We start from the raw sequence: 21,605 nt of genomic DNA, 5'->3' as shown, positions 1-21,605 counted from the left end.
ACCTATGTGCAATGCAGATGTATTATGCATCCTTATGAAGAATATATCAAGATATGGGCGTATTTTGTAAAGCATATATTCTGCATAGGGGTACGTTTGGGGATTGTAAACTTTACTAGATGGCAATGTTAAGACAAGCTCCCAGATGTTCATATTGATTGAAGTTGTCTGCGCTCTATAGTGTACTGTCTCTTTAAATCTGCTCGTGGATATCCGGAAATTCTCGGTCTAAATCGGATTTCTGTCCTTGCTGCTGCAGCTCAAACTCCAGCACCGAACCAACCCCGTTATCACCAAACCTCAAATCACAATCAGTAATTACGCTAATTTAAAGATCTCCGGGATTTCTGCTCTTTGTTGCAATCTTACTTTCTGCAAATGCAGGCAATAAAGTGTGTGGTTGTCGGCGATGGGTGAGTAAATAAAAGCATGCGTTTTGACATCTTTGAAAAATAATTGCGTTTGAATCAAAGGCAGCTATCTATCTGTGTGAGAATGCAATTGTTGCAAGTGAAGGGCTGCGGCTAGCTTGTTTTTTGGATAAAAAAAGGTAGGATTCTCGTGATCTACGCTTTGCAATGCTGTAATGTAATGCAGTTAAGATATTTTGTTGCAGTTTATTTTTTAAACGCTCCTTCGACAAAGCGGATTTGGATTTTCTCCTAAATAGAATTCCAACGGGATAATAATTGAAATAATGCGGTACGTTGTGTCCTAGTGTATGGAAAACGTGTATTCACCAACTACATAATTTATTCTCATTTTTTAAATATACATATTTCTAAACGTACACCCAATTGTAAACCGTTGCTATCCACATAGAATCAACGTGGTTTTAATTATGTCCTTCGAAAAAAGATACATTTTCTAAAAAAACGAACCCGAATTTTACTCGGGGGGGGGGGGCTGGGGGGAATAATTTATTGTAAAAAAAAAAAAAAATCACATCGGTTTCCGAGATGTGAATCAGCTTCGCTAAAGAGACACATTTATGATGTAATGTTTCACGCCTCTCTATATTGCTGTGGGGTGTAACGTGTATGCTTTTACTATCATCGTACAAGAGATGCGATTCGAACTGGAATTAAAATGTTTCCACTCAGTATAACGATATATTGTAGTCAAATGTCCAGTATTTTTTATTTGAAATACTAGGCTACTGTTTTTCTGCTGTTGCCAGATTAAAAGTGCAGTTATCGGTTGATTATATGGGTGGGGTGGTGGCTGTAGTTGGGCGATCTATGTTACTATAAATCATTCATTTGCCACCCAAAGACAATTAACTCAATTGGTAATCTGCATGTTTTGGGTTACACATGTTGGTGTGCACATGAATACTCCCCTACTATATTGTGTTTATTATTCAATGGGACATCAGTATTGGATTAGCAAAGTGAGCCTGTACCATAACTTTATGGTTTTAATACAAGGGATTCGCTGTCATTTCTCTTTTATAGTGAATGTGGTGATGGAAGTGAATTTATGGTCTTTGCTCTTAAGATGCAATAACTGTAAAAGTATATTTAACTGTCTCCCTATTTTGGGAAATGGAAAAACTGTGACTTTTTTTTTTTATGGAGTGTATTACAGCCCAGTTTAAATATATGTTTGAAATGGTGAGTATTATAACATATACCAGGTACATTTAGTGAATATGCGCATAGTTTTAATTACACAGTATGTGCAGTAGTATTGCTGTTTTATTTCTCGGCACACAATGGTGTAAATGTAATTAAGCATTCAATAGAGGAAAGCGACAGATACACATTCTCTGGACAGATACATGGCTGTACTGTCATTTTGAACTGACAGCTAGGGTGAGGGTTATGCAGGCTAATTGATGTTTACAACATTCACCAAATTACATGAATGAATTTCTGCTTGCACAGACAGAGGAATCAGATTTCGTCACTGTTGTGTCTTCTAAATGTAATAACTTACTGATGATTCACCTGTTATTAGTCTGCCGGATAATTTTGGGAAAACAATTTGCCATTCAGCCATGTTGCACTATTTAAAATGAGTTTCTCGGTTTTGCTGACCAGTGAGTTTTAAACACTACCTCCCTATCAAACAGGACCACAAAAAAATTTTGGCATGCTGGGACATTTTTATTGTGTTGCACAATTACTAATTTTGTTGCATTTTTTGTGTGCACAAATACAATATATTCTCAGCATGTTTTAAAGTTTGTATAGCAAAAACAAAAGAAATGAAGTAGTCAACAATTATGTTGTATTCATTTTTAAAAAGTCAAACTTTTACTAGCGATAGTACAGTATGACTCGGCTCCTGGTGCATGGGAAAAGTGGACATAAACAACCTTTATAAAAGTCTAAGCTGACCAGAGCAAATACTGTTAGAAAATGCTGACTGACACTCTCCAGTTAGTAAAGAGTGCATATTGGATAAAATGAGTTGACTGGACTTTACAATACACTGCAGTTTCTTTGGGCAGTCACTGTTGAAATTAGGCTGCAGTGGGGTTTTCTGACACTTGTAAAAGCCTTCACAACCAACTCGGCAGTGTTAGGAGGCACTGTTGCAGTCACACACAGCCCTCTTAAGAAGACAACACAATACTTCCCATTCTTCCAATGAAATGCTGTATCTGCTTTTCAGAATCTAGGACTTATTCAATTGTGTTCTACTTTTGCACTGCAGAGCAAAGAGTCATTGCATTAACATGTATTATTTGGCTATAAATATAAAATTGGAGCTGGCTATATACATAGCTGTGTAAAAGGTATGTGTGTCATAGGACAGAAAAGCACATCCACGTTCTGATGCAATGCAAGAAGTAGCTTGCCACGTTTTCGGTTGGATAAACTGTCCTCAGCATGCATATGACCATTTAAATGGTGTGCAGGCTCCTCCATTATCCCTGGGGAGATAGAGTACCATAACATATTCTTATTGAGTGTGCTACTGTGTGTGCTGTTCTGATACTAATGACATACTGTTTGTCCACACAGCTCGTGAGGTTAGTGTAGTGCTCAAATCCTGCTAAGCAATGGCTTTTGTAATGGTTCTATGGGGACAACCTGCCTCATGGTCCATTTACAATATGGATTTATCTGGTGATTTTAGTGGTGGACGCTGGCTTGCAGAGTTAAAAGTCCTAAATGGGTAACCAAGAACACATTGGCAGTGTTCACATGAAGTCACTGCTTTCTTGGGATTTAGGAATTAAGCAGGCTGCAATGAGTTTAACGCCTTCTAGACCAGTGGTGACCATTGCAAAATGCACCTTGGGGGTTGTATTTTGGTGTCTGATACAGGGATGGAGATAAGACTCCTATTGCCTAGCAGTTTCATACAATCGAGGTTTTACTGCTAGATTGATTAGCCACAGTGTATAGGTACAGTAACAAGCTCAGGTGTGGATCGAAGTGCTATGCATATTTCCATCCCTGTGACACTTGTCAAGTAAGCCTGGTCTTTTGAGGTTAAAAACATGGCAGTCACACATGAAATCACGGCAACTCCCATTTCTTATCACCAGCTTGCCAAACGGTGGCCTTTTACAGTGCAGTAGCCCAGACTGTATTCTTGCACTGCCAAGACAGCTGCCTTACCCCACAGTGGGTGCCTGCCGCCCCCTCCCATCCCCCCTCTTTGATTATTCTGTGATTGTGTGTGCCTGTTGCGGAGCTGTCACTTTGGATTCCCCTCATCCCCGTCCAGCTGCTGATTCGAACTGATAATAGCAACAGGCCCATGCATGTGCCCATCGGCAAAGTCTATGTAGGACAGGGGCTGTCGCAAGGAGGAGGCTACATGGCAGCAAGCCAGACAGACATCGCTGATTTCATTTACTGTTTTCAGTTTGTGTTTATAGGAAAGGGAGAGAGGCAGTGGGAGCCAGCCATCAACTCCAGGCTTCAGGACATGGAAGCTCCTCTCTTGAATGATGTAATATGTAAATAGTATGTTTCGGCTTTGTGTCTCTCTTCTGCTGCTGCTGCTGTTCACTTCAGCATCTTTAACAGTTAGGGTGTAAAACACAACACCTCTTTATATCAAGCATTCTCCCGATGCACCTAATACAAAATAAACTGTTCTCTCTGTTGATAAAGTATAAGGGAATGACTTGTCATTTTCTTTTCAGTTTTGTTACATTTTCCAAATAAATTGCGTTTGTTTATCAGATGAGTTTCCAGGGAGTCACAGAATGGTTTGAAAGCGGTTGCCAAATGACCACAACACACGCAGACCTGCTGCATGGCTACAGAGCACTGCTGTAGGGTTTTTGTGGAAAGCAGACATTCTGAAAGTCGGCTTGATATAATGTATTCAGTTGACATGATCAGTGTTGCATCTTTAAACTAGCTCCACTGAAATCATTCAAAAAGCACAACCTGAATGACAACCTCTAACAGTGCAAGTGTACTGCTTTCAGTGACAGTGTATCAAAGTATATATATTGATTTGAATGGAGGAGCTATAAAGAACTGCTATAAGGGTCTCTGTGTTGGGGTGAGTGTGGATATAGGCCCCAGTTGTAGCATTCAAAAGAGAAGCTAATTTAGGTGATATTCTAGTTTACAGTAAACATAAGAGTAATTGACAGAATAGGTTCTACAAATATTTGCAGTAGTACATGTAAAGTTTGTAAACACATGGACAAAAGTACAAATATAATTAAACATAAGAATACCACATATCCACTAAAAACTAATATCTACTGTAAAAATAGCAATGCTGTTTATGGAATAGCCTGTGAAAAATGTGATGAAATAAAATATGTTGGAGAGACTGGAACAACTTTATATAAAATAATTCAGAACCACCTTTCATTAATTAGAAACAAAAAAAATGAATGAACCAATAGTACAGCACTTCACCAGTCAAGGACATGACATAAATGATGTAGAGTTTGTAGTATTAGAACAGCTAAAATTAGACAATGCAACATATAGAAGAATAAAAGAAAGTAAATGGACAAATAGACTGAATACAATTATGCCAGCGGGACTCAACAGAAGAGTGAACTAATTAATTCCAATAAATATATAAAAGTTAAAAATAATTAAATAAACAAAATTAATTCAAAAGTTGTGCATGATGATGTGCTGGGGAGACCATATCAAGGCTGATCCTCAGAGCCAGCATTGCACGAAAATATAAATATAAGTTTATATAAAATAATGTTAATTAGAATTAATATAGATTTAAAGATATAAGTAAAAGTGATGTCACATAGAGAACACCATTACATCATGTAAGAATAAATCATGGATTTGAATATAAACAATAACAAGTAGTTGTCATGCCGTCAAACACCTATAAATACCTCCAATGTTTTGATTCAAACACAGGCTCCCTTGAGAAAGATATGTACAACATATCGAAACGTTGGGCAGCTGGCTCTTTGAGCTAATATATATATATATATATATATATATATATATATATATATATATATATATATATATATATATATATACACACACACATACACATATATATATATATATATATATATATATATATATATATATATATATATATATATATATATATATACACACACACACACACTGTATTAGGGTTTTACTCTCAGCATTTTCTATTGATTGATTAATTGATCACACCTGTTTGCTAGTGATGTGGAATTGTATTGAAAGACAATTAGTTATGTAATCAGACATTCTTTTGAGCTGTACTGCCGTTTGTGTTTCCTTCAGCCAAGTGCCACGTCTGAAAAATGAAAAAAAAAAAGATTAAAAATACATCGTGTATATACTGCTGCACTCCAGCCCACAGTACTGTATTCAAGAGATCCATTTTTGGTATACCGTAAGCTTTCAAGTTTCAGACTGACTGGGGAAATTACCGAGTGCTATTTTATTTCGGTTAGTTGAAGAAAACATGTGATTATATAGCTGTTCGTTTTCTGATACGGTTTCAAAGAAGTACGTTGAATAAAAAGAAAAATCAGCTTACTTGCCATTAAGATGATACAGTAAACTTGTAGTACTGAGATATTGTGAAACATTGGGGATAACTTCTAGATGCCCTTTTGCCAAGGTCTTTAGAAGTACCCTCCTTTAATTTGACCTTGGGACCTAGTTCAGAACAAGAATCTGGGATGAAAGGGATCCAAATTCCTCCATCCATATATTCAACCTGATGTTTTCCCCCAAATGGTGAAATGTTAACCCCATTAATAAACTAATAAGCAGAAAATATCTGCGTTTGTGTAGATATCAGTCCAATTGGTCTGATTTATAACTTAGAAGCCAAATACATCAAATTGCTGACAGGCATTGGCAGAAGCATCAAACGTTTTTGTATGCAGGTTATGAACACCTCTGACTAACTGAGCCTGTTGGTCTCTTTCTTTGTAATGAAATGAAAACATCACCCTTTTTTAATGATTAGATTCTACTTTTTTAGATCAGTTGAAATGGACCTTGTTTTTTGGTAACTTTATTAGGACAAATTCTTGTTTGTGTGCGAGATCATACTGAAACTGTACAACAGCTCCATTCTGGAGGAATGGAAGAACCGTATAGTAAGCATTGTATTGTAGGTGCTGTGTTGAATTGCTGAAAATGCCGAAATGCATTTATCAGTACATTGATGTCAGAGTCCCAATCCTTGCTTGCATTATTCAGTACTCTGATTGGCATTCGGGGGTTGTCTGAGTCTGATGGAGCTCGGGCTTGCCTGATAAAGTTCATACTACAAGCGACAATTGCACTGAGGTGGGAGTCTCAAGCTAAGCCGTGTGTGTGACATGGAAAGTGCTTTACCACATTGCATAACGGTTTGAGAAGGGGCAGTCGCCCTTGCTATACCGATGACCCAGGAGGGATGAGCTGTCCCACTTCTGCTGCAGCTCTTTTTATTTTTAACTTGATTTGCTATTGCTGTTTTTCAGAGCCGTGGGTAAAACCTGTCTGCTGATCAGTTACACTACCAATGCCTTCCCCGGGGAGTACATCCCCACAGTGTGAGTATGACAGTGCTGTGAGTTTAACATTGAAAAATACTCTCACAACCAGAGCATTATATACTGTTCTATTTGGCTGCCGTCAAGCCTGCTGTAACGACGACTAAAACAGCTGTTTTAAAGCTCACCAGCAGTGCATTGTTTAAATTGCGACTTCTTGATCTTGTCTACTCCCCTCTACTCTCTTTAGCTTTGATAACTACTCTGCCAATGTGATGGTGGATGGCAAGCCGGTGAACCTGGGATTGTGGGACACTGCTGGCCAGGAGGACTACGACAGGCTCAGGCCACTCTCTTACCCACAGACGGTGAGTCCAACGCCCCTCTTGAGCTTCGTCGCCTTCTGTAGCGAGGGCCTTCAAGAGCATCAATCTGTGTTTATCAGAGCTCCAGGAAAAAAACACCAGTAATGTTACGAAGCTGGTAACGCTGGAAGCTGGAATGTTTGAATAGTTAGAGATTTTGTTTTTAAGTATGTAAGCTTCCAGCTACATTTAGTTTTATTCATTTTTTTCGTGGTACAATGGCCCTTTTCCACATTTATTTTGCAGTGTTTATTTAAAAATAATCGCAATAAGAAAAACTATTACAACCATTATAAAAAGACAAGGGGGAGCTTATTTGAAGTAATTTGAAGCTACTTACTCTTTTTGAAAAGGTCTCGTTTAATGTACTTTTTTTTTTTTTTTTTAAACTCAGTTTTCTAACGGTACTGGTGTGTTTCGCAAATTCTTTCCTTTAGTGTAGAGCTTTGTTAATTTGTGAAAAGAAAAATAAACAAAAAAAAAAAACAGCAGTCTGGTCCTTGTTAGAATCCAGAGGTCTTCTTTCTGTCCTCCCTTCATTGTGTGTGCATATCGCTTCATCAGGCTATTGTCCCTTGATTGACAGGGCTAGTCAGGCAGTATGTCTATTGCTTAATGTGTCAGGTATTAATTCCCCACTGATAACAGTAGGATTTGTCATTTGATGTTGTGAATGTGAATCGCCCTCCCCCTCCCCCTTCCCAATCCTCAGTTTATAAAATCAAACAGGATTTTCTCAGCCAACTGTGATTCTCTAATCATATTACTAGGTCTGGGCCCTTTCCTTTGAATGTATTAGTGGGTCAGGTATTGTTCCAGTTTGAGTCATTCCCTGATTAACATTGATCTTATCTGCTATATGTATGCCCATCTGATTCTTTTCCCATCAGTTTTGCTCATGCTTAATTACTGTGCGGCCTTGTTTTCCACAGGACGTGTTCTTGATATGCTTTTCCTTGGTGAGCCCAGCGTCCTTCGAGAATGTCCGAGCGAAGGTCAGTGCTGTGGCAGTTTTGCTCCGTGCTGTAGCGTGTGAAACAGTAACAGTGAAAGGGGCTTTTCCACAGATTTTGCAGTGGCCTTTAGAACCAAAACTATTTTATTTTCCAAAAAAAAAAGTATGAACAGTTGTATTTGCACCGTACGATCCAGTGAGAAGCCAGGTGTCAAACGCTGGCTTTAACTATAATGCTGTTTAACTCCCTATTAGACAACTCCTTCACCTACTCCAGTATGTTTTGATGGTAGTCGCAGTAATACCTCTGTTTTGCGTGTTTGTTTTTAAGTGGATGCTTGTTGGGCAGCCTCCTCTGTCAGAGCCTTTCCGCCAACCCACAATCCAGAATGCAAATGGATCTCGGTTGGCTGCTAATGGAAACCAGTAATTCCAGATTGATTTCAATTTGATCTCAGTCTCTGATGGAAATGTGCTAGTGGAATGCATGTGAATTTGCATGTCAGTGAGCAATGATAAAGCTGTTTGCTCTCTCTTTCTCTCTCTCTCTCTCTCTCTCTCTCTCTCTGTGCACAGTGGTACCCGGAGGTGCGGCATCACTGTCCAAACACACCAATCATCCTGGTGGGGACCAAACTGGACTTGCGGGACGACAAGGACACGATCGAACGTCTCCGGGACAAGAAACTGGCCCCTATCACCTACCCACAGGGGCTGGCAATGGCCAGGGAGATAGGTAAGAACACGTAAACAGATTGTTCCGAATACTTCCCAGCGCTGAAGAATTGACATATCAAATCCTAGGGAGAGAGGCAGTTTAATTACTGGGCACACCCTGTACCATATCCAGGTACTATATAATTATGGTATTTTGCGATGTTGCTGATTTTCAAGGAACAGTGCCATGTATTGGGCTGCGTTCAGTATCTGCTGTAAACCTGGACTGAGCGGATGTGTCTTGTTTTGTTACTGATACTGTGGGAGCAGGCTAGGGGGTTTACCCACAATCCCTTTCTAGATGTCAGTGGTGGAGAGCTCAGTGCAGTAAGCGCAGTCAGGAGACGGGGATCTGTGCTGATCACATGGGCCTTTGTTAGGGTTTCTTTTTGTTTTCCCCCCGCAGCTGTGAGAATTTTCCAAATTATAGTACACCATCAATGAGTTTCATTGTCTTTCTGTTGGAGGAATTATCATGTAATAATTAAGACATGTTTGTTGCCCTCAGTTCCATGTACAAGTCTCAGTAACTGGTTATGTTATTATTTTTATAGATGATGGAGTCTGTATGTATAAAATAGTCTAAAATAAATCCACTCTATCAGGTTATTTAGTGTTTACAGTTTGCAATGCAATCGAGGGGAATTTATTTGGTCACAATGATGTAAAAAGGCTGCACTAAACAAAGACTGAGAGTGAACTGACCTAACACTTACCTAGACAGACAGTATTCATCATACATAACTACAATCACTCAAAACTAAATTCAGAAGTAAAAATAGACAAACAAACTTCAGGGATGGAAATAAGACTTCTATTGCATAGCAGTTTTACCCACGGCAGGTTTTAATACAACTTGATTAGCCCCATTGTATTGGTAACAAGCTCAGTTGTGTCCTTTTAAACTCGTAGTAAAAAACCAGTATTGGATCAAACTGCTATGCAATGGGTGTCCTATTTCCACTCCAGGATAAGCTGCTGCTGGATTTTGATACCTTTTTCCAGCACTGCTGGATTGAAACAAGAAGTGGGTGAAACCCTTGGTTCTGTAAAATGCAGCTGTTTATCCTGCAAAGGTATAGGCTGATCAAATCAGCCCTTTAGTTTCATAGTTTTTCTGCAGACAAGTGACCCTTAAGTAATGTGGCAGGCTATGTCCTGGTAATGCTTTTAAGTAATCTCTCTCTCTCTCTCTCTTGCTCTCACTCGCTCATTCTCTCGCTGTCTCTCTCTGAAGGTGCTGTGAAATACCTGGAGTGCTCGGCTCTCACTCAGCGCGGTTTGAAGACCGTGTTTGACGAGGCCATCCGAGCGGTGCTGTGCCCCCCGCCTATCAAGAAACGAGGCAAGAAGTGCACCGTCTTTTGAGAGAACCCTAACAGCAGCCATCTCAGGAATTAAAAAAAATCAAACGGGGGGTGAACACACACAAATCATTCGCTGTTTTTTTGTTTTGTTTTGTTTTGTTTTTTTTTTTTTTATGAGAAAAAATTAATAAAATTCAATTTTCGGCCAGTGAAGGGGGAGAAGGGAAGGGGGTTGGTGAAATTCACTGCGTGTACCCCCTTCTAAAAAAAGAAAAAGAAAAACAAGTTTCTGTCAGAATCTGCCTTAAAATTTGTACGAAAAAAAGGCGACTTAGGTTGTTGCATGATTGTGAGTGACTAAAGAAAAGGTATTTTAAAACACACACACACACACACAAAATCCCCTTTCATCTGAAGTTTCATAAATACTGTTTTAACAAAAAAAAAAAGATGTCCCTCAATTTCAAAATGTAATTTGAAAAATGGTTTTGGTAACAGTGTTGAAATGTGGGCATGGCTAGTATTACTAATGTATTCATCTTTATTGTGTGAATGTTGCTTTGAAGGAACTCTTAGATGTGAAACTCCTGTATATTGTGGTACTTGCAGAGTTTAAGCTTAACCAGCTGACACTTCATGGCTACAGTCTGTTATGCTGTGACTTAAACAGTGAGAACTCTGTGTAAATGTAGATAACCAATGTGTATAAACACACATCTCCTTGTGTACTAATACCGATCATATTAATATAGCCTAACGGGTGCCTTGGAGTCCCGTTTCGGAGAGTAGTAAAAATTGTAATGGGGTTCGGAAGTGTCCTAATGGTGACTTGTCTTATTTAAAAAAAGTGCGGCTGTTTTAATATTTAGAAAAGAGTAACTGCTCCATAGCTGAGAAATTCAAGTGACGGTTTGAGGCAGAAGATGAAGATCAATACACTGTCTCCATTCTCCAATAGGTATAGTCTTAATTGGATGAATCGGTGTCTTTAAGCTTGTGAATAAAACACAGAGATAGTAGCTTGCATTGCAGGATGTTGAAATATCTCCTGTTTAATTTCTATGTACTGTAATGCAATGGTGTGGAAGCTGGCTGCACCCCAGCACCAATCCTAGGATCTCGCTGTGCTGTTTACATTGTTAGTGTCTTGTTTTTCGGAGTGCATAAATAATGTGTGTTTCCACAGTTGAATCCAATGGTGCGTGTCGCTTTAGTCTAGCTTTATTATCCTGGATACCATTACAGTTGTAGTTGAGTGTTATATCTCCATGTCATGTCCCCCATTAGATTCAGAGATTCAGTAGCAACTATACTGTCAGTGTAAATAACATTCTAAACATACAGTGTATGAGCTCTTCGACTCAGGAAGAGCCTGCCTCTGAAACAGATCCAACCCAAAGACAAGCTGTAGATCTCTTACCGTTGGGATTGTTTTTAATCTTCATTTCTACCGGTTTTATTGTCTTTTTAAATGCATACAGCGTTCTTTGGTAGCAAAACGTCTTGTATGTTTATCCTTGTTGCGTGGCTACCTCTCTCATGTTTTAAGACGTCTGTCTCTTGGCATCCTTTTGTACAGACCCAGAACAATAATGCACAAGACTTCACTTAGAACATGGCCAATGATTCAACAGAGCTCAGATAACATTCTCTACGATTGCTATTTCCAGGAAAAGGGTTATATGATGGTCACCAAATGAATGTGTCAAGGTACCCAACCGCTCTGAGCAGCAAGAACCTGTCTACTCTCCTTCCAAGCACAGGCTGTCCAGGTGCAAGCGCACTGTCCCTGTTACGCTCTGAAAATCTTAAAAAGGTTAATTGGGATTTGACATGACTTGACTTCACTATGTTAATGCAGTAGAGCACCTCTATGCTTTTTAGTTTACAGTGGGGTTCCATTTTAGATTCAGGAGCTAAGAGGGGACACTCTTAATGAGAAGGTGCTAAAAAAAACAAAAAAAAGGGTTTTGAGCTCTGTGTACTGTAGTCGTCAGCTTCTGCAATGCCAGTAGGCAGTAATGGTAACGTGTTTTTGCTTTTTTTTTTTTTTTTTTTTATAACTATTTGTTATATCGCCTAAATGTTAAAAGTCTTAAGTGGTGAATACAACAGTACCATAAGAAGGTGCTATGTGTTTGAATCTAAGGGAGCTCTCTAGATCCATTATCTGTTTTATATACCCAGTCTAATATGGACAAAGGGATTGCAGGGAGGCCAAATACATACAGCTTCTGAATTAAATACACAGGATTAATTGGCCAATATAAGAAATTGGAAATTGGATGGAATGCATTAACATGCATCCAGACCCCCCCCCCCCCCCCCCCCTGAAATTAATTAACTGTTTTGAAATACTTTTGGGGGGGGAACTGTTTTCAAAAACCATTGGGACAAGCCAATTTTTTTTTTTTTTTTCCAACTTTGATTCTGCATTTATTGTGGTTTACTAAACAAAGCGCCTGCACCCTAAGGAAACGTATTGAAAAATCAAAAGTGTGTTTCATAAACATTTTCAAGAGTGTCCTAAGTTTCATGCCAAGTTTGAAACCGCTTAACTCTAATGCCTACACAGTCTAGATGTTTAACTTGGGGGCACATCAGGGTCCGGTCTTAATTCTTTTTTTTCCATTTGCAAACCCCTGTCAATCCTTTGTGTGTGTGTGTGTGTGTGTGTGTGTGTGTGTGTGGTTTGGGTTGCTATGGTAACGACTGATCTGTAAAGTGATGTTATTGCATCTTTGATAATCCACTTGACTTGCAAGATAATGATTTACACACAACTTTTAATTTCAAACGCTTTATTCGGTCCATTTTTTAATTGCTGCCAAAAAAAAAAAAGAATATAGTAAAAATAAACGGTGAATAACAAATCCTTTAACATTTTAGAAGAGGTATGTATCTAATGAAGTACTTTTTTTTAAAATTACGGAGTGACCAAACAAAACCTACAGAAGGTGCATGCTCAGTTCTCCCAGTTAGACATGCCAGTATAACAGCTCTTCCTAACGTTAATGATGGTGGGAATATAACAAAGGCAGCAGTAACCACTGCAGAAGGCATGGTTATCATCAGCTTACAAATAATTACCCGTTTCTGACTGGGGAAATAGGCTTTTCAGGGGATCAGTGAATTGTTTTGAAAAGCCAAGAAAAAAAAAAAAAACATTAAACTCCATTAAAAACCTAATTTTGAATGAAAGTGACTGCATATCATGTATTTTACACTGTTATATAGTACTGTAAATAGAGTAGCATTTGATATGTGAAATTACAGCATGTTAGGAATCTAGAATCTCACTTGCGGCAGAGCTTCGTTGGCATGGCAACAGCAGGGGAGTGATCTGTCTGAGCATGCTCCGAAAGAAAGGTTTGGGTCTCTCAGTTTCTGTTAGCTTATGTCTTAAACTGCATGGAAAGTGTTCCGAGCCTGTGGATAGGGTTGTGACTAAAATCTCCTTAGTTTTCTCTGTGAATTTGGTGGTTTTTCATAACTCGCTTAAGATGAGCTCCATGTTTGTGATCCTTTTTGTATTATTATTATTATTATTATTATTATTATTATTATTATTATTATTATTATTATTATTATTCATGTCATAGAGTATTGTGGAATAAAAAACATTTTTGTATAATAAATATGAACTTATAACTATTTTATTTTTGCTGTTTTTTGCCATATATATTTGTTTTGCTTGAATTTCACAATATATTACATATTTCAATTTGTAACACTGCTAATAATGCAAATCATATCGGGGTTAATTTTTAACTGGAATTCAGATTGTCATGAATATTAAAAATAATTTAACATTTTATACACCAGTGTATAACACAACATGCTCCAAGATTATAGTGGGCTACGTGCTAAATATCACCTCGGTTATCCATTGAGGGCATCCAAAGACATTTGTATTTTACTTTTTAAAGTCATGATTCATAGTTGTGTAGTATGATGCTGTGGAAAATCATCAATGCTTTATTTTAAAACTACTAATACTTTGGCTTTTCCAAAACTTTTATGTTCTCACATTAATCATAGGCCAACAAAGGTCTACAGAGACTGTACACAACATCACCTATACAGATTTACTATCAAAAACTGCAGTGCCAATGGAGTACTACAAACAGGTTTTCATAACTAGGACTGACTTCATAACAAAGTTACCGTCTTTAGAATGCTGCAGTGAACATTTCTGCACGTTTGACACCCATCCTATGATTAGATACAAACTCACAAATTCCCAGAAAGGTGTCTGCAGTAGCCAGCGATTCGAAGGAAGATGAGGAGATCTGTCTGCTCCCAGGGGGTTCCGTGCAGGAACAGGGAGATACCAGAGTGACCTCCGGCCCAAACGGTGCACACAAAGCCTGGCCTGGATGTGCCTGTGTGGCTGTGTAGCAACATCAGGAGCTAGCACAACAACATCCTAATAACTACTGCCTGGGGTGCTGCTAGCAATTAGCACAGTTTACTATGCTTGGGAAAATGTGTAAATTGCAACATTTAATCATATTGAAGGAGGGGTCAGCTGGTACAAGAGCTTTTGTGGAAATTCTAACCAGCCTGAGGCCGAATTGAATAAGCAAACATGATGGAGGAGACATAAGTATGCAACTACATTTTTACTTGACTTTGATTGAACAAAGATTGGCTTACATAACAAAAAAAAAATACTATATCCATCTTTTTTCAGTGTCAAATGCATTGAATGATCTGATTAGGCAGTTGGCAGTAACAATGAACATATATTGCACCCCAGGGTCAACAGAGCTATACTGTATTTAAACAAGGCTCAGAGGGTATGAAATTAATAGACACTATGTACAGAAAATCTCAGTGAGTTTGTGTATCTGTATGGCATAATGTGCTCAGTATTTCAATACTGTTCTCATTGATAGACCATCTTGGAATTATTATAGCCAAACATGGAACAGGTTTTACATTAAATTAGGATTTATCACAGAGTAAATATGCTTGGCAGTCACAGCACTAGGTACATGTGACCTTTTGAAAAGCGTGGCCTTGCATGAAGTCTTCCAATATAATCTGAGGTGGATAAGCACATAATGATCACAAATTAGACATGGCATGACCCACTAGCAAGTATGTATTAGAAATTTAGCATGGCTTCAATAGGAAACCATATGTTAGTTCATACAGCATCCCCTTTAATTCACAGACACGTTACTGTTCTGTCTACCGGTGATAGCGTTAACAAGTAAGGAATCCCCCATCGACGGGCAGAGTGGCTCCAGTAATCATTGCACTCTTCTCACTGAGGAGGAACAGGATTGCATTCACCACATCTTCAACCCCCATCAGGAAGCATTATCGTAGCGAGATAGAAGAATCCGCCAACCATTAATGCAAAATGCACAATAATAACAGGGTGGTGGCTGACATATTTTATTTTAAACTGTCCTGTATGTGTTGGTTAGTCATCTTTGCAAAAAAAAAAAAAACCCACCCAGATGTTTCCTCTCAGATCTCACCCAGGCAAAATGTTGCTTTACTGAAACCAGATGTTAGCATCTGGAGAAGCTGTTTCAGAAAACAACGCTAAGCTGTGCTTTTTTTCTTATTCCTGTCTGAAATGCACCTCTAACTTATACTTATGTGCTGTTACCACGGTTTGTGCATACGACAGCATCTGTATTTCTGTGCATCTATAAGAAACAAAAACTAAAAGCCAATCTATTATACTCGAGACCTTCTCTGGTTCAGGCTGGAATGCATCTGAATTGCACTATGATAGTGTGGGTTGACTGCAGCTTGAAATACACACCCCTGCAAAGCAGCAGCTGACTGCAGTATACAACTCACACACCAGAATCAAATGATATGGACAGATCGACTTAGCTGCTTTTGTTTCAGTGCAAAGTCAGTGCCTTTCTGCTAAAATGCAAAGCAGTGTGTCAGTGTTACAAAAACTAGAACTATATTTGAATGCAGCAAAGGGAATTATTATACAGTTTGTCAAAACTGTAAGAAACCAAGTCACATGGATACTAAGTTTGGAATTATGATCGAAGTTGCTGTAGACAATTAAAACAGAAAGTGGCGGACCAGCGAATTTCCCGAGGGGGATGCGTGACATCAAGGAGATGCATGGCTGTGTTTGGCTATGTAAACTAAACAGAAAACATCAACTCATCAAATATATATTACAGTAGTGTTTGAGAAGTGTTTGGCTTTATTACAGTTTGTATTGCTAAATTGTCTAATTCAGATTATGAAAAATGTTTTTTATTGATGTCAAAACCTTACTCTACCTGGAAAACTCACCTTGTCCACAAGGGGGGGGACATGATTCTTTATGTTGGGTACAAAGGGTATTTTTAGATGGTAACGTTTATTGACATACACAACTAAGAATTAAACGTCACACTATAATTGCATGTTTATAGTAAAAACAGAACAAGGATTTAAAAAACTAAAACAAAATGGCGTACAATAAACAGCATGGTCTTGCAAAGCACACTGGGATGCCTGGTTGGAGACGTTGACAATGGAGCCGCCAGACCCTCTGGACTTCATCCCCCGAGCAACAATCTGCTCCACCAGCAAGAAATATACAGATCTATACATATAGATATATACACATACACACACACACACATATAGGGATCACTGTACACAGTCCCGGTATCTAATGAGATGTGTCATCCCAAAGTAAGTATACAATGAAAAGCATTTCAACATTTCTTTACTGTCAGGCCAAGAAATACTGTTGACATGCCCTACTGAAGTAGAGCTAGTGCTGTAAGTCACTCTGTGATGACCTTGACTGAATCCCTTTATTTCTACTGCTAGTTCTGCACATGTACAGGAATTCTATAAAACTGGGTCGCAGCCAGATCTCACAGGAATCTACATGATGCCAAATACGTTTTTTTTAATTAACTTTAAAATGTGTTTCAGTGACCTCAGGAGTATTTCTTTTCATTATTTCTAGTCAGAAGAAATGTATACAAATCTATGCAATCCTGTAAAATGTGACCCATATAGATTAAAAGGACTTTCCTTGTTTTTTTTACCACCTTTTATCTGATCATGTTAACACTGCCAGGACATCTTTACTGCATGCTTTCTCAGAAGCTGAACTTTAAGAGAGCTGAAAGCCTTGCTTTATACCTGTACAGCATCTTTTAATTAAGAATTACATACATATAGCACAAAACAAGAATCACCTATGCAAATTTAGTCTCATTAGCACAGGAATTTTACAGATTTATTTATTTGTCATTTTTGTTTGCCCTACAAAATCACGGTGCTTTTATATGTTCTTGAAAATAATTGCATTCTGAACAGTGGCTCCTCGTTTCATGGAAAAACTTCAAATGAATAGTTCCTTTAAGCAGTGGTTCTGAAATAGCTATTCCGGTTTACAGCCATTAAAATATACAGCAGGAAATGGGAGAGATGAGACCAGCATTTGTTTTTCTAAAATATGGGCCCAGGAGACCACGCCACGTGTGTTTCAGAGGAAATACAGCCCACTTCAATTCATCAACCGTGTCTCTTATATTCCCCTGTGTCCTGCTGTACAGTGTAATAGAGTGAATCTTACCTGCAGGGCTGCTTTTACATTCACATTGAAGGACCTGCAAGAGGGAGACAGCCTTATTCCTCAGTGTAGGTATCATTAAACATTAGGCTAGTCACAAGGAAAGTATTTTGCTAGAAAATAAGATAATCTTATGCTAAAATATGTAACTAGTGGCTAATAATTACAGTATATAAACTGTGCTTTATTGGAAAGTAAACCTTGTTGACTGTCCAGTTTATTTACATTCCCCAAGGCAGGTTTTACAGTAGGGACCTAAACTTCCTGCCCCTATGTTTGCCACTATGTCACTTTGTGAGCCAAAGTTATAACACCATCTTCAGGGATGGAAATAAGATTCCCATTGCATAGCAGTTTGATACATTCCTGGTTTTACTATGAGCTTAACAAAACACACCTTAGCTTGTTACCTACAGTACACACTGTGGCTAATCAAGCTCGTACTAAAACCTGGAATGGGTAAATTTGCTATGCAATAGGAGTAAAAAAAAAATCCCTTTTTTGATAGAACAATTTACAGGAAAGAGATTTTGATTTGATGTTCTTTAAATGAAAAAAAAAAGAAAAAAAATGTTAATCATTTGGCATTAGTAGACAATAAATACATCAACACATGCAAACCTTGCCCTGCCCCTTTTCCTTACTTATCAAATTCCTGCGGCGTGACCTCCAGGAAAGGCTGCAGCGTGGCCACCACAGCGTTGTTCACTACCAGGTCCACAGGGCCCACGTCCTGCAGAGCCTTCCCAGTGGACTACCAGTCTGCCAGGTCCACACAGACTGGCGTGATCGAGGGGCACTGCAACCACAAGAACACTGTCTCTGTGGCGTCACTACACTAAACCACGGGATATTCTCCAAATAACACTATGTAACACAATTTTTGTTCCTGGGTAGTAAGTGTTATTTCCTAATTGCTTATGCCTCAAAACTATAGAAAATGGCTATTATTCCCCACAAACTTTGCTTTTGTGACCAGGACAGGTAAATTTCAAAATATTTTTATATAATATATTTCCAATGAGAAAACGGGCGCTTTTGTGTCTTTTCGTTCACATAAAGTCAGAAAAAAACAACATATGACTCCAAATTAACATGTATTTATACTAAAGTAATACAAAAATGACTACAAAAGATTTAGAAGCGAGTAGTTTTTCGAGATTTACGATTATACTGTAAATTTATAGTATTCTGATAAATGTATTTTAGAGGAAATGTATTTATTTCTCTACTCTCTGCATAATTTTCTATTCCATTTTTTTAAGTTTAAAAATAAGATCCATACAAATTTTCAATCTACTGATCTTACTCTATTCAGTTTGTTTTGCACCAGTTCTGGCACTGGGGTGCTGTACCTCTGCTGTAAGACTGTCCAAGTCTGCCTGTGTCTGGCTTACAGCGATCACCTCAGCATCGCACTTCAGCAATGCTTTCATCGTGTCTCTCCTGATCCCTGAAAACACAGGGCAGGCCGTGAAGCTTCTTTAAGAGAAACTGCATGGCAAACATCAACTGATTCCTATATAACTATATCCAAGCAGAATCAGGATACGATAGTGTACTCATCAATCACTATAAATACTTTATGAAGAAGAAAAGCAATTGACATAATGAAAACTCAATATTTTACTAAGTATCTACAGCATTTCAGCTTCCATCTTCTACAAATAGCATGGTAGAAATAGCTAGGTAGAGGAAACGCTTTAACTAATTAGTAAAATGGTGAGTTTTCATTATATCAATTACTTTTCTTCTTCATAAAGTATTTGTAGTGATTGATGAGTATCCTGGTTTGGCTTGGATATATGTAGATGTGTTTGACGCTTTTGAGTCAGTTAATGACTGGCATTTAAAACACACCAGAGAAGCAAAATGCTGGCAGACATGTGTCTTTAATAAACCAATTGCATGTTGCTTCCTGTATGCTTGTGCCTCAAACAGCCACCTTTCAATTGATGGGTGTAATGGTATGACAAGCCAAATTATCTTTTCGAGTTATCTCAATTGCTTTTTACAATATCTTGAAATATTTAGACTTACAGTGTCTGTAAAACATTTAGAGATTGTCTTTAATTGTGCAGTTTTTAAGATTCATTTTAAGATAGCTGTAAATCAATATGAGACATCTAAAAAATAAAGATATCTCAAATTGATTTACAGATAACTTAAAATAATACGGAAACCATCTGGAAACTGGTAGCATGGTACGTCAAACTGACATTTAGAGATATGAGGGGTTTAAAGATCTCTCTAAATGACTTCCAGTTCATTTAAAGATATCTCAAATGCATTTGAGATGTCTCATTTAAGCTCCATTTAGAGATATCTGTAGTGTAAACCATTTTCAGATATTTATATTTCAGATATTTTTGAAGATATCTTCAAATATTTAGAGATATCTGGAATTGCTTTAGAGATATATAGAGATTTTTCTAAATATATTTGAGATATCTCTAAATTATACGTTGGCTTGCGAATGAAAACTGTACAGTTAGTAACCCTACGCCAACCCCCGTCCTTCGGATGAGACTAAAACCTTAAGAGACTCTGCACCAGTTTTTGATGCATACTACATCCGCTAGTCTGTAAATCACTTTGGATAAAAGCGTCTTCTAAATGACTAATTAATATTAATGAATAATAAAGTGATATTCATTCATTATTAAAATTTTGCCTCAGTCAATTGTTGTACTCCCCATAAGATAATATTAACATAATGTGACTGCCAAGAATACAAAGTATATTTTCTCATGTACTGGCGCACAGAATACTGCTTCACAGTTGTGTTTTGTGTACTGTTTAGCATTGTGATATATGAATTCATATTTAGTACAATATTATTCAATATATTTTGTTTTCGTAAGGGTGCTCAATTCGGTGTGGCTGTCTCTTTAAAAACGGAAGCCATGACATGCATACCTTTACCAGCGCTGGTTACTAAGGCCCTTTTGCCTCTAATTGTGATTTCCATGGTCTCGCAACAACCGTAAGGAACAGAATGCAAATATGATGCTAAAGATGTCTGAAACTTTTTTTTTTTTCAAATGCTTAAAATGCAGAAGTAAGCACTGTGCACAAACCTGCCCCCTGTTTTTTTAAGAAGTTTGCAGGACGATGTAGGCGTATTGTTCTGAAACTTACCTCGGAAAGTTACAGGTAAATGAAAGCAAAGTTCAACGGCTGTAGCCTACAGTAGGGGAACAGGAAACTTCAATATATAGAGAATCAACATATTTTCCTACCACTAACTGATAAAAGCATTTCACAAATGTGTTTTGGATCGGTATACACATTGTACCAATTTGGTAGTAGTTTATTTGACCAATTAAAAGATTTAAAAAAAAAAAATAATCACATGCAAGCAAGTAAAACCTATACGGTATTTAACAGAATGTTCTTAGTTCTAATCTAGTAGTATCTCCCCTCCGCCCCCCATTAGAATATGGAATGTTGTTCAGGATTTTTGCACCACAGGTGCTGTTGTGACGTTCACCTGTCCCACAGTTTCAACAAAGCACTATGGCACACTTCAGCCCAACACATGAAGTATGGTGGAACACACTGCTGTATACTCTGGTCACAATCCAGTGATAAACAGTATTAGATATATTTGACTGCACAATAAATTGAGCAGTGAGAATGATACTAAACAAAGTGATGTCATCAAAACCGGAACTAAACAATAAACAGCAACAAAATGATAGTTACTTATCATATGAAAAAAATGGTTTCACACACCCTGAATTGTTCCCCAAAACCTTGGACATTTATAAAAAGTTTTTTTTTTTTG

At 37.9% G+C, this 21,605-nt stretch overlaps 1 protein-coding gene and 1 pseudogene across 1 annotated transcript; one reads left to right on the top strand and one right to left on the bottom strand.

Annotated features, from left to right (window-relative positions):
* Window positions 1–249: 249 nt before the first annotated feature.
* On the top strand, window positions 250–12,518 carry LOC121296673 (ras-related C3 botulinum toxin substrate 3). Its single transcript, XM_041222440.1, has 6 exons — window positions 250–413; window positions 6,890–6,961; window positions 7,152–7,269; window positions 8,199–8,261; window positions 8,798–8,957; window positions 10,176–12,518. Exons 1-6 carry the CDS (start codon window positions 379–381, stop codon window positions 10,304–10,306), a joined length of 579 nt encoding a protein of 192 aa, XP_041078374.1. The 5' UTR covers window positions 250–378; the 3' UTR covers window positions 10,307–12,518.
* A 4,070-nt stretch (window positions 12,519–16,588) lies between these two features.
* LOC121296010 lies at window positions 16,589–20,857 on the bottom strand (annotated as a pseudogene).
* Window positions 20,858–21,605: the final 748 nt, after the last annotated feature.

This window comes from Polyodon spathula, chromosome 21 (assembly GCF_017654505.1).
Source record: "Polyodon spathula isolate WHYD16114869_AA chromosome 21, ASM1765450v1, whole genome shotgun sequence".
NCBI classification, from domain to species: Eukaryota; Metazoa; Chordata; class Actinopteri; order Acipenseriformes; family Polyodontidae; genus Polyodon; species Polyodon spathula.
The sequence above is the reverse complement of the archived record's forward strand: the minus strand, read 5'-3'. Positions and strand labels throughout refer to the sequence as shown.